Source organism: Sinocyclocheilus grahami, unplaced genomic scaffold (assembly GCF_001515645.1).
Source record: "Sinocyclocheilus grahami isolate Dianchi unplaced genomic scaffold, SAMN03320097.WGS_v1.1 scaffold882.1, whole genome shotgun sequence".
In the NCBI taxonomy this organism is placed as follows: domain Eukaryota; kingdom Metazoa; phylum Chordata; class Actinopteri; order Cypriniformes; family Cyprinidae; genus Sinocyclocheilus; species Sinocyclocheilus grahami.
In genome coordinates, this window is record NW_015506061.1 from 54,506 (window position 1) to 69,422 (window position 14,917).

Below are 14,917 nucleotides of genomic sequence, written 5' to 3' on the forward strand. Positions count from 1 at the left end.
CCATTTTTTCCCCAGTGTTCTGTAAGAGAAGGGTTGAAAAGTTAAAAGCCACTTTAGAGGGGGTGCAAGTTATTATTTTTGAAAAGTAAAGGACATTTATATATATACCACTAATTTATTAGACCACTAATTTACTAGTATGATACTACATAAATAGCAGTATTTACTAACATAGTCTTTTTAATAAAGCATTTTGATATGAAAAGAAATTTCAGTCAAAATCATTTTACACAAAACTGTGCATGAATTCAGAAGTGAACTCAACTGTGACAGACTCTGAAATTCCTCTAGCAAAAGTACAAGCCAGCAGGCCTACAGTCACTCCTTTAAGTATGGGTACCAAGCCTAAACCATATCTAATCACTTTCTTTGTTTGTTACTTTAGTTTGAGGTGACAAAAATGTGGTTATGTGGTGGACATAAAAATTAAACAATAAAGAGCCAATAAGTACAAAAATGTGTCCAAAACTTTACCAGTAAGTATTAAAAGTGTCATATACAAAAGTGATTATATTGTTCTAAAGTTGAAATTGTGGATATATCAAGTTCCCTGAAGTCTAAAAAAAAACACTTAAAACATATTTAATAAGCGTTAAAAAGTGTATCAAATGTTGAAATACAATATTGGAAGAAAAGTTCCATGCCTGTGATATTGCCTGATAAAAATATTCATATAATTTAATTTGTTCATATATTCTAAAAACTGCTGTTATAACTGCTCTCATAATTTCAGCTATACTGATCTCATTTTATGTTCCAGGTAACAAAGGAATTCATACAGGTTTGGAATAACATGAAGGTGATTAAATCATGGCAGTATTTCCATTTTTGTGGTGAACTATAACTTTAATTGCACACTGATAATACGCTCTCCAAAAGACCTTACTGCAGCCTCAGCTTTGCTAACAGTATGGCTTTGTGTCTTTGTGATTTGGAAAATTTCAGTAAATACAAGAGAAAAGACAGAGAAGGAAAGACTCAATGCTGGAGTTCAAAGAAAAATCTCCATTCTGATACAGGGGAAGTGTGGAAAGATCAAAAGAAGAGTGATGTGAAAGGTCAACGCTCAGTCGATCACAAGCGACTACATCCTGCTAAGTAGTGCACTGTGCAACCACAGAGAGACAGAGCAGTGCAGATTTCTGAAAGGGATGTAGTGGAATGGAAACTCACACTTTGAAGAGGCAGGGAAAGGGTGAAACACCTCAAAGCACCTGTAAAGTCATGAGGCATGTTTAAATCCAGTTCACGTCTCCGCTTGGAAATTATTCTTATGCAGTGCATATCATTGATAGAGTTTCAGTGGGTACTCTTGCAATTATTTATAAGTTAAATATAAAGTAAAATACATTTCAAATTTTATTTAACCTTCAGGTTCCGTTGATATTGACTTCAAGTCATGTTTAGGGTCCTAGAGCCCCCAATGTTGAATGTGTAAAACTAGTAATTCTAATCTTGAAATGGACATCTTATTTCCCCATCAATTTATTTGAAATCTGAAGTTTGTAATTAAATAATGGCAGCAGTCAGAATGGGGGGGGGGGGGGGGGGGGGAAAATATGGGGGGGTGCACTGTGCAACCACAGAGAGACAGAGCAGTGCAGATTTCTGAAAGGGATGTAGTGGAATGGAAACTCACACTTTGAAGAGGCAGGGAAAGGGTGAAACACCTCAAAGCACCTGTAAAGTCATGAGGCATGTTTAAATCCAGTTCACGTCTCCGCTTGGAAATTATTCTTATGCAGTGCATATCATTGATAGAGTTTCAGTGGGTACTCTTGCAATTATTTATAAGTTAAATATAAAGTAAAATACATTTCAAATTTTATTTAACCCACACACACTGCTTATAGTAAAGCTTCTAGTAAAACAGGTTTCAGCACCACACAACATGAACAGCTCCCGCTATTGTAATTCTACACTCATTAGAAATTGGCCATATCTAGAATACATTTGTCTTATCTGACACCTGAAGAATATTTGAATTGGATTGACACCAATGTTATGACACAAGGTATAAATGTCTCTTTAAGGTAAAAAAAAATGGTGGCCCTCTGTTTTATGGTGTACAGTACATCTATCTCTCTCTCTATCTATCTATCTATCTATCTATCTATCTATCTATCTATCTATCTATCTATCTATCTATCTGTCTGTCTGTCTGTCTGTCTGTCTGTCTGTCTGTCTGTGTGTGTGTGTGTGTATACACAATTTTTTTGCATTGCAAGTGACTAAGATTCCTAATATGGCCACTTTGTAATGACTGTAGTGTGGGTGGGAGCTGTCCAGATCCTTTGGTGCTGAAAAGTTCCTCAAAGCTGTCCTCTGCTCTGAGTTTTTTTTTTTTTTTTTTACGTTTGATTTAAACACACACACACACACACACACACACACACACACACACACACACACACTTTGGTACTGGTGGTTTACGGGGACTCTCCATAGGCTTAATGGTCTTTATACTGTACAAACTGTATTTTCGCCCTACACCAACCCTACACTTTGTGCATTTTTAGATTAAAAAAAAAACACCATTTAGTATGTTTTTTAAGCCTTTTGAATTACAGGGACACAGGTAATGTCCTCATAAACCACATTCATATAGTAATACCCAGTGTTGGGGGTAACGCATTACAAGTAACGCGAGTTACGTAATCAGATTACTTTTTTCAAGTAACTAGTAAAGTAACGCATTACTTTTTTAATTTACAAGAAAATATCTGAGTTACTTTTTCAAAAAAGTAATGCCAGTTACTTTGTTTTCCCAGCAAAAGTAATATAACGCATTATTTTCCATAAAAAGTAACTAAGTAACGTAATTAGTTACTTTTTTAAGGGAGTAACGCAATATTGTAATGCATGACTTTTAAAAGTAACTTTCCCCAACACTGGTAATACCTGTGTCATACCCATGCCATTATACAAATTTGTGTCCTCATGAACCACCCAAACCAGTGCGCGCGCACACACACACACACACACACACAAAACCTGTTAACCGCACATCACGAATAATGCAGCATACGAGACTGATTGATAAAATAAAAGATAAAGATACAAATGTGATGGGGGTAAAATAATATGTATGCCAAATTAAAAACATACACGTCTGCTCTCCAGCTTGACGCGTCAAAAGGAGAACCTTCCAGTTGTAATCAAGGAAGACGTCTGCATTGAGAGATTAAACAGGTTCCTTAATTATAACGGGAGAGTGTTTTTCGCGTCGTCGCTCGCAAGTAAAAGTTGAGGCGGCACGAAGTTTCAGTTCATGTAGCCTATCGGTCTGCGCAGCTTCAGTGCTCTCTAGATCTTTCCATTTCATCTGCTCACAGCTCTTTTTATATTCCTCTCTTGATCGGGACATCGATCCCCTCTTAGCGAATATTTTCCAAATCCAGAAGATTTGCGGTGGGATCTTTTTTTCTGGGAGTCTGAGAGAAATCAAACACGTCCTCACAGACCAACTGAGCAGTTCTTTAGCTAGTTTTCACGGCGTTGCGACATAAATGATTGAATCTTTACCGAGTATATTTTGGATAGTTTATACGGAGGTTTGACGTGACGGAAACTGAGCAGTCGTCAGTTTAATATTTATGACTAAATCTGAATTCACGTGCCTTTTTTTGGATTATACGTTTGAACACTGAATCGATCACGCGTCAACTAGAGACTTTATTTTCGATTTACTGGACTTAAAGACTACTGAGGGGCTATGGAAATGAGCGGTCCGTTTTCAGAATGTCTTTTTTAAGAATCACTCGTGGAGAGAGACGTTTCCTCAGAGGACGGGAGGGTTTGTAACGCTGAATTTATCTCCGATTTCACTACACGCGTTTCCATGGCTCCTGCGGTCAGATCGAGTAAGCGTAAGGATGCGATTAACTGGCCGAGGATGTCGACAACTTTCTGGGCTGTGCTGTTGTTGACGGCGCTTCTGATCGTGTACTGCGGTGAGTTTGCGGTGTGTGCGATGCGTCTTCTACGTGTGTAAGAATGTGTAACACTTCATTGATGTGACCTTAAGGATAATGTATACTGTCTGTCGTGTCACTCACTCACTCACTCACTCACACGTACAAACAATATCATGGATCCTTCAGGAGAGATGAGCTCATGGAAACGGAATTGCCAAAGCATGTCCTATACGAGACCATGTATACGTATATCTTTAACTTGCTACTCAAGGGCAGGGAATGTGTATTTATGATCTAGAAATGTATCTGCTGGATAGTAGTATTTTCCTTAACAGACAAAAATATGAAAGTCCGAGATATCTGAAATCCCTTCATCTAATTGCAAAGATAAGATAATGATAATAATAATAATAATAATAATGCACAAGTACAGACATGCAAACACAGAGACATGCAAAGGTAAACTCACACAACCCCTCTCATTAACAAACAAACACGATTGGTATCTTGAAACCTCCCAGAGAAATTAGGTCTGTCCATGGTGTTTATTTATGCATTTTAAGCTGAAACACAGGGGCAAGGACAGTTGTGTATACACTGCACTATTACAGTCTTATCTATCTATAACACAATTTCTAATCTTATAACTGTTACATAAATATTCATAAATACCTTATATTATATTATAATATATTCATAAGAAAAGACCTTTCCTCTGAAACCACATTACTACTATACCTAGTTGCAAAATAGTGTGTAGGCCTATCCAGACCAACATGTCCGAGAACAGTCTGATCCAGACCATTTTGACATTAGTATTAAGAAATATGTAATCTGAAACCACTTTTGTACATCTTGTTACACATATATTCCGAGCCCATAAAAAGCTCAGCTGATTATTTTTTTGAGCCAAGATGGTACTAAATGGTACTTTTTATTTTTGCTGTCTGACTCTCTTAAAGGGATAGTTCACCCAAAAATGAAAATGTGATGTTTATCTGCTTACCCCAGGGCATCCAAGATGTAGGTGACTTTGTTTCTTCAGTAGAACACAAACAAAGATTTTTAACTCAAACCATTGCAGTCTGTCAGTCTTATAATGGAGGTGAATGGGAATCACGGCTTTGAGAGTAAAAAAAAACCCTACGCAAACAAAACCAAATTAAACACTGCGGCTCGTGACGATACATTGATGTGTAAAGACACAAAACGATCGGTCTGTGCAAGAAACTGAACAGTATTTATATTGTTTTTTACCTCTGATTCACGCAAAGTCCGAACGGATCGCAGACCCAGATCGCAGATTGACACTCCTAATTGAGATTGTAGATAGAGTGTCAGTGGTCCATTTGAGAGATAGGTGGTGGTAATGCACTTTTAAGTCAGCAATCTGCCATAAAGCATTAAGAAGAACACTCAAAAACTCACACAACCCCTCTTGTTAACACACTGTTGAGAACGCACTCAGGAGGATGCGCCGCCGCTCAGGACAGTTCGAACAGTTCGGACATTGCGTGAATCAGAGGTAAAAAACGATATAAATACTGTTCAGTTTCTTGCACAGACCGATCGTTTCGTGTCTTTACACATCAATGTATCGAGCCACAGGTTTTAATTTGGTTTTGTTTGTGTATGTTTTTTTGACTCTCAAATCCGTGATTCCCATTCACCTCCATTACAAGACTGACAGACAGCAACAAAAATATTTGAAAAATATTTGTTTGTGTTCTGCTGAAGAAACAAAGTCACCTACATCTTGAATGCCCTGGGGGTAAGCAGATAAACATCAAATTTTCATTTTTGGGTGAACTATCCCTTTAAGACTTTTTTTCTGTAGTCAGTACTTCAGTAGAAGTTCACATGACTGTACTAGAAGACACACACATACACATACAGGTAAAAATGTATGTAATGAACAAAAAGACACACACTTCTGAATCAGTGAATTTTATGTCTAGAAATGTAGCACTGTTTTGCTGTCCCAGGCCTGGCTGGGTGGCATTATTTCTGAGAGGATGTTTAACCTCTGCCACTGTACCTGCAGTTCCCATCTGAGTTAATATGAATGTAAATATGTGCATAGATGTTTCTACATTCACTCAATTGATTTCCTGCCATGGCATGATTTATTCTCTGCTTGGCTACAATCAATGTTCTAGATGTTTGTTGTGGTTAGCAGCCTATTCAATTTTTATTTGGGTGTCTGTTTCTCTGTGTATATCTGAGCAAATCAACTTCTGCAGCTCTGCCCCGACCTGCTTGTTGTCTGTGATATTAATCTTCATCTAGATGGGCTTCCCACCACACGACATCTATGTCTGAGTTGCTGTCAAGACCCCAGACTGGCACCTCACAGCTCGAGCTGGTATTACTCGCAGAGGAGATCGAAAACATAAACGCAGGGACACAAACCAAGTTCTTATAGTTGATTTGTTTATTTATAGCGAGCCTTGTGTGATGAATGCACGAACACAACCGAAATTAGGTCTGCATTCCCACTAGTGAGTCATGCAGTCGCTGCCTTTTTATATTAGCATCTCCCAGCAAAATATCGTCAAAGTATCAGTTACAAATGTCATCCTTATACACGAGATTGTGTTTGTTTCGAAAAGCAGGAAATATATGGTTAGTTGAGGTTAGTGATAGCAGAATGGTACTCACGCTGTACTGCAGCTGTACAAATTAATATCAAGCAATATGATATGATGACAAAAACGGTTTGTAATGACTGTTTAATGAATGATATGGGGAGGGCTTTGTTCTGTCCGCTGGCTCCCTCCTCTGGATGCTACTCGACATACGTTTGTTCCTCCATGTTAGATCCACAGATGCATTGTTCAAACTTGTGTAGAAACACAGAATAATTGCAATACTTTAGGAGATTCGTACTTAAACCTGTAGATTAACAAGTACTGAACATTAATTCTTATAAAAAGTATTATTTTATTAAGTAATCAATGGTATTTGCTAATGCAAATACCACTATTACTGTCACATACGAATATTGCTCACACAGAGTGTACCTAAGTATTAACAACCGCATAGGAACACACTAAAAACCACCCAAAACCACCCGCTAACATAATGACAGTGAGTTCTGCATGGGCAAGCATAATTTATTTTCTGTAAACATAAAAATATAATTAGTAATATATTAACTGTTATAGTATTTCTTTCTTATAAATATTGTAACTATAAAACTAAATTCACATTTTTTTTGCTGTTTTGTGTAATAATAATATTCCAAGTATAGTATATAACTACATAATATTTATATACATATATATTTTATATGAATATAAAATAATTCACACATAATGTATTATTCAGAGTAATGATCAGAATATACACATAAAACACTTTGATGACATCCAGTATATTATTTTTTTATATATAGTGATTACTATGTCATTAGGATGTAGTGTGTTTTTATGATTGTATATTTCTGCAAATGCTCAGACAGCCTGACCATCATTAAAATCAGATGTTGCAGAAATGTGACTGAGAGTGTGTGTGTCTGTGTGTTAATATTCAATGGCTATGTTCCTGTGAACACATAAAAAGAGGCAAAAAAAATACTAATAGAAAGTGAGCTAAAACAGGGAAACAGTAAAACAAAAAGGAAAAGAAGAGCAGAAAAAAAGATGAGCACACCATGGTCTCCTCCATCATGCCTCCCACAGGGTCAATTATGTGCCCTGATGAATCATACCTGCTACAGGCCCGACCCGCATTGCCATAGCCCCACCCACTGAAAGCATCCCACAATGCATTGCAGTACATTCACACATCCCCCATGAAAACAGCCCATGTAGTCTGACACATTGCTCAAGCATTCGCAAATAGACACATGCATACTCTTGGTATGTGGTCAGTGTCAACACCATTCAAGGGCATAAACAGAAGCCATTTTTGGTAATTAAAGACTCCCATTTGACATGTTTTAGTTGTAAAGCAAAAGAAAGAAAAAAGGAAAGAAAAATAAATGGTGTATTACATGGTACAATAAGCATTGAGTCATTATAATATCCTTGGCTATTTTAAAGCTACCCGAAGGCCCTTTCCAGTGCACGAGTAATTTAACCACTGTCCGCATCAAAGGGTAAAGACGTGGGCTTGTGGAACTTGTCAAGTTTTCTGTCTGGCCTAGCGAGCAAATCATGAAAATCGTACAAATACGAAGGCATCTTTATGGATGAATATTGTATCAGCTCTGAGGACTTACAAGTTTTTTGTCCATAGTCGTCATTTTTGTGCAAGGGAAAAAATGATCTTTGCAAAGTTAAAATGCATGTAACACATTGTGAAACTTAAAAATGTTGATAAACATTGTAGAAAGAGTGGAACTATATCATACTGGAGCTGTATAATGCTACTGAATGTGAATGAATGGATTTGGTTTTGTATGCACTGTGTGGGATACTATACAATGGATAAGGGATACTATACAACAGTTTGTTTCAGTATGCTAATGTGACTGGATAACATAATGTTTCACTATCAGTATTCGCTTCCAATTCATGGTACTTAACATTTCGTTCTCTACAAATGTAATGTAATTATCAAGGTGTAATTATCTTAAAAGTGACAGGAGGCCATTTTTTATTGTCTGTTCTTCAGAAAATGGTTCACTTTAGACATTCAACTACCTATAAATAACTTTGCAACTACATGTCAACTAGCAGTCATTATAGTATTAGTAGACTGTCTGCTTAATATCTACTAACACTTTATTTTGATGGTCGCTCAACAGGCGTTCTACTAACTATAAGTAACTTTGCAAGTACGGCAACTTTTCTACTAAATCTAACCTAAGAATCTATAATGCTCTAATGAGAGTTAGTTGACATGTAGTTGCAAAGTTACTTACAGTTAGTAGAGTGTCTAAAGTGAATCAAAATAAAGTGTAATCAATGGTCTGTAGAAAAAACAAAGATTTGATGGCTAGCAGAAAACCATTCAGTTTACCATGTGCTGGTAAATTGAGACTTTGTGTTTGTTTAACAACTGCCCTGTTGTTAAAGAGATATATATATATATATTTTTTTTGCTCTGTGCTATTTCATGAGAAATCTGATGATAGATAGATAGATAGATAGATAGATAGATAGAGAGATAGATAGTAGATATTAAGCAGACAGTCTACTAATACTATAATGACTGCTAGTTGACATGTAGTTGCAAAGTTACTTACAGTTAGTAGAGTGTCTAAAGTGAATCAAAATAAAGTGTAATCAATGGTCTGTAGAAAAAACAAAGATTTGATGGCTAGCAGAAAACCATTCAGTTTACCATGTGCTGGTAAATTGAGACTTTGTGTTTGTTTAACAACTGCCCTGTTGTTAAAGAGATATATATATATATTTTTTTTTTGCTCTGTGCTATTTCATGAGAAATCTGATGATAGATAGATAGATAGATAGATAGATAGATAGATAGATAGATAGATAGATAGAGAGATAGATAAAATACATGCCATGCTAAGTGTTTATTAACGTGAAATTGATTGCCAGACATCTCCTCCAGGCTCTCATAAATTTGATTGCTAATTGCTGTTTAAATCTGCATGTTATACCATACATTAATTTAAATTTGGTATTAGTTTTAATAGGCACAGTAGCATGCATAAAACATCACTTTTGACATTTCACACAAGGGTCTTCTTCATTTAAGGGGACATGCGTGCTGTTAACAATCTGGCTCCATTTATGGTTGTTGTAACGATGAGGGTGTGAATTTTAATGATCAGTTGTAACCCAAAGCTACACACACTGCTTGAGGGGTGTAGAAAGACAGGAAAGACTACTAACATACTTGCGGCGGGCTGTTAAAATGACTCCACTTCTTTATTATTGAGGAAACCAATTGCTTGAAAGAAAATGCCACCCTGGCATTTTGAATTCCTGGAGGGCTCCAATACATGCCATGCTAAGTGTTTATTAACGTGAAATTGATTGCCAGACATCTCCTCCAGGCTCTCATAAATTTGATTGCTAATTGCTGTTTAAATCTGCATGTTATACCATACATTAATTTAAATTTGGTATTAGTTTTAATAGGCACAGTAGCATGCATAAAACATCACTTTTGACATTTCACACAAGGGTCTTCTTCATTTAAGGGGACATGCGTGCTGTTAACAATCTGGCTCCATTTATGGTTGTTGTAACGATGAGGGTGTGAATTTTAATGATCAGTTGTAACCCAAAGCTACACACACTGCTTGAGGGGTGTAGAAAGACAGGAAAGACTACTAACATACTTGCGGCGGGCTGTTAAAATGACTCCACTTCTTTATTATTGAGGAAACCAATTGCTTGAAAGAAAATGCCACCCTGGCATTTTGAATTCCTGGAGGGCTCCATCAACGCGTTGTCGCTCACGGGCTGTGACAGGAAATGTCTGGGGTGGAAACACTGCTGAGAAGTGGATGAAAGATAAAAAAGAAGTAAGAGAGAAACAGATGGATAAAAATGTGCTGCCCCGCTATGAGCAAACATGGGAATTAACATGTAACGGTAATTTAACTTTCCACAAATAGGGCACATTTTGGTGTTCCATTACTCTTTATTATTATTATTATTAAGTTAAATCAATTAATTTTTATAATTAATTGTTTATTGCTAGAAAATAACAAAATTTACAGTGATTACAGATTACAGTGACAATCAACAATGTAAAATGTTAAATAAAACGGCTCATATAACATTTAGTTTGACGTCCTGACAACATCCTGATAACACTGACCATTTGTTGAAAAAAAATATAAATCCTAATACAGTCAGAAAAGACTGGAGTCCACATTGGAGACAAAAACAAATGTTATAAAAAGCAGGTGCATTTATCTTGAAGTTATATAGGTACTTGTCTGAAGGAAAGAGTGGGTTACTCAACACATGTATGTTAGAGAAGAGGTAATTGTGTGGAAGTCAACTGCATTCAATCAAATTTGTCTTTCGCCAAAACCTTAACAGGCTGCCAGACTGTGATGCATGGTTGAGCCTGACAAGACATCTCAGAAACATGATTCAGAAGCTTTCCTGGCTTGATGGATCACAGAATGCTACTGTATATGAATGGGATGTAGTAACATCACAGCGACAGTAGTATCTCAACATATCTAACATTCAGTAAAAATAAATATTTGAAAATAAGATGCAAGCACATGCACTTAAGTGTGGGGAATATACGAAGAATGACAGATGCCAATAATATTGCATTTATGTCCAATAATATACAGACACTTGTGATTTCATGATGATGATAATGATGATACTATACAATGATAAAAGACACTAACATTTAATAGTATTGACATAGTACTACAGTCCCTACGATCAACTTAGCTTACGATGCATTTGAGCCCAGATCAAGTAAATTTGTAAAGTGTTTGTATAGTAGCTAAATAAATAAATATCAATCTCCTAATTTTCACAGATTTTTTTTTTCTGATAAAATTGGAAAATCCAAAATTGATTGCAAGCAGCAGTTGTGCATGGATTTCCACACTCCACATTAATGTGCAGCATGCCACAATGTGAATTGTGTTCATTGACTATTACTTGATGTATTCAATGATTACTAATTAGCAACATCTGTTTACATACTACAGACAACATGATTACACATTCAAAGCCCATCTTCATCAGAGTTACAGGGTTTGTTACTTGTCCTGATAAGTTTTTAAACCCTATATCACAACAAACAACAGCCTGATGTACAGTGTACTGACTAAGAACCAACTGCATCTGTTCGACAGTCCATCTAGCAGGTGTTGACTCAAGTAATCCTGCCACTAAGTCTATTTTCATAGTCTAAAAACTTTGTTAATATGTATTAATATAAATGTATGTATATGTATAAATATTAATATTAACTACATATTAATATGGCCTATTACTAGTACATTAGGCTAATACAATATTAGGTTACACTTTATTTTAAGGTGTCATTATTATAGTGTAATTACACAAATAAGTACTGTGTTATATTAATCCACTACATGTACTAACTACAGTGTTAGTGTTTGGTTTATGGTCGCTGCTTGTAATTATGTATAATTTACTGTTATTACTTCATTTAGTACCATGTATAACGAAGCCACTGTAAAATAAAGTTTTATCCAATATATGGTAACAGTTTACAATAAATTTAAACTTGTCAACATTAGTTATTGCATAAGGTGAACTAGCAATGAACAAGTTTTATGGTATTTAATAAAAAAGTCACTGTTAATTTATAAATATAATGATAATATATTTAATACTATTGTTTTTTTGTTTTTTTTACTTATTGTTCTTTCTTTGACTGTAACCGGCTCTCCATAATACTGCAGTTTTTCTGAGCCATTTTTGCTACAGTGACTTTGTGGTACTATTTTATCTGTTCTAACTTATGTTGGTAAAAATGTTTTGACCCAAATGGCACATTTAATATAAATTTGTGGTCTGGTGGTCCACAAGATGCTAAGGTGTCCAATTTGTCATTTTAGGCTTCAGTGGCATACTCAAGAGTGCCTCCTTTGTAGCCGCCATGCACCCTTGATGAACCCTTTTTCCGAAACTTTCACTGAAGACTTCACAGAAGACTAATAACCAATCTAGCAGCCGATGTGGCGAAGTGTAGACACAGAGGAGGACCAGGAGGACTGAGGCTGCATATGTGACAGGGCCTGACACTTAAAGTTGTTTCCAATAGAGTTTGACAGTAGCATGTTCCTAAGCTAATAACATGATACACTAATAAGCCCAGATATACATAGCACATGAGATTATTGGGAAATTTCAATTAGATTTAACTTCTTTTTAATTAATATTTCACATTAGTGAATAAACTAAACTGACACTTTTTTTTTTTCAGTGCATTCCGGGTTTGGCTGGATCACAAAGTGTATATTTGATGCTGGCCATAAGAAAGTTATAAATCAGCATAGTTTGGTTGCTTATTTTTTAAAAACCTTCAATACCAAGAGACAGTATATGATGGCTTAAAATACTTCCTAAGTATAAAACTCAATAGGGATTGAAGCAGAGCTACATATCTAGTAAGGATCAGGGTCAATAAAGGAATTGTATTGTCATCTCTTACATATATTCAGTTACACTAAATGGCACTACACAATTGTGACTGTACGTAAGTATTTCAAGATGAACAGACTGCAGTTCAGCTTTAGTTATTTGTGTTTTAGTCTTTTTAATTAAAATAGCAACAAATCCAGAGTAAAAATCCACAAGAAACTGATACAAAGTAGACTGAGTAAAAGCCTGTTTAGACAAACATGAATGTTTGGCAAGTGTTTTGTCTGTTCAGACCAATGAAGAAAAGAAAAAAAAAGCACACACGCTGAATGTAGTCTCAACTTCAGACATCATGCCCACTGACCACACGCTCTGAACATGGCAAAAAGCAGTAGTCTAAATCTGTTTGGCTTACCTCTACAGGTTTTCCATGAGCCTAGTGTGTGGCAATCTCTCCAGAGTGGTCCTTGGCCAAATTCAGTGGCAAATATCTGTCTTTCTGTAAACAGGTCTGAATAGTAGCTGCCTTCATCTTCCTTGATCCTGCTGTCAAGAATAACCATTTAAATATACAATGTTACGTGTCTAGATTTAAAGCCCATCTTACAACATTTGCTTTTCATTCTAATTTGCACTTTTCACGTTTTACACTTCACAAATCTAATTCAAAAGCAATTAAATACTGTAGCATTTTCAGTGTGTAAAAAAATATGGTCAAGTTGAACACAATTCTGTTTTCTTAAATATGCAATGACTCTCTATTACTGTATAAGAGGGCTGGCAACCCCTAGCAACAGTGGAAATGAACCCCAGAGATATTTGTTCAACTGAAGCTGTGTAATTCCAGCATATATTCATGCTGATAAAACATGACTTTGTTAAGCCTCATTTCTGGCTTCCCGAAGCTAAGACTCTCTTTCCACCCTCCTCCAAGCACTGCCGCGTAAAAGATTCTATTGTATCTCTGCCATGCATGTGAATTATACGAGGGGCACTTGGGGGTTGCAGTAGTCATTACATTATAACAACTGTGATCTTGTTAAAACATGTTATACGACACTGACAGGAAAATTAATGCATTCTTTAATACATTCTGTTTCAAGACTCTGCCTTGCTATTGTGCTGCAACTTTCAAAAGTCTCAAAACTTCAAATAGTTGTTAAAAGCATTGTCAATGTTTTCATATCCATCTGCCAAGTAAAAATCATCAAGCCAGCTGCTTAGAGAAGTTGCATACTTCTCAACACAAAATTTGGGCTATTATTCATCTCTGTGGGACAAACTTAATTTACTCCGCACTAAACGACCTCATATTGATTTATCTCATGCACTTTTTTATAACTCTTTGGTAGGTTGTGCTCAGGGGTGTGAAGTAACGAATTACAAATACTCACGTTACAGTAATTAAGTAGTTTTTATCAGTAATTGTACTTTTTTGAGTAGTTTAAAAATTGTGTACTTTTACTTTTACTTGAGTACATTTTAAGTGATGTATCGGTACTTTTACTCCGCTATTTTCCTCCGTTTGTGGTCGTTACATGCTTATTTTAATTTTATTTTTATCCATCAATGTGATTAAATGGAGAGTAATAGGTCTCGTGACTTCCGTCAAATCAAATTGTGCATAGAAAACTTTAACCGCCAACTGTTTATCATGGCTGCTGGAAGCGCATTCTTCAAGCATCAATTCAGTCGCATCTTTCTCTAACTTAATATGTTAAGGTAAATTTCGGATTTCTGCTTACTAAATGATTTGTATATATGCTTGCCTATTTACACGCCTGAAATTTGGTGTGAGGTTGCGGGTATTGCGTATAGTGTTAAGTGTTAACTCCCGCAAGTGCCACGTTATGAGACGCACGATCTGCGCTGCCTCTCTCGCATGCGTTCTGCAGCAGTCACTCGGATAAGTCGTTGTTGCTTGTTGAACTTGTTGACTTTTGATGAGTTTGAGCGCGTGATGTGAAAAAGTGTGTTGGAAAC

The 14,917-nt window shown here is 36.1% G+C and overlaps 1 protein-coding gene across 2 annotated transcripts in view; it reads left to right on the forward strand.

Annotated features, from left to right (window-relative positions):
* Positions 1-3,423: 3,423 nt before the first annotated feature.
* LOC107563619 (protein FAM19A5-like) overlaps positions 3,424-14,917 on the forward strand; it is a 171,502-nt gene continuing 160,008 nt past the window's right edge. For both annotated transcript variants that reach the window (XM_016248526.1, XM_016248525.1), the window contains exon 1: positions 3,424-3,953. In XM_016248526.1, the coding sequence (XP_016104012.1) occupies positions 3,842-3,953 (112 nt within the window). In that variant the 5' untranslated portion in view covers positions 3,424-3,841. The remainder of the gene's footprint in view (positions 3,954-14,917) is intronic.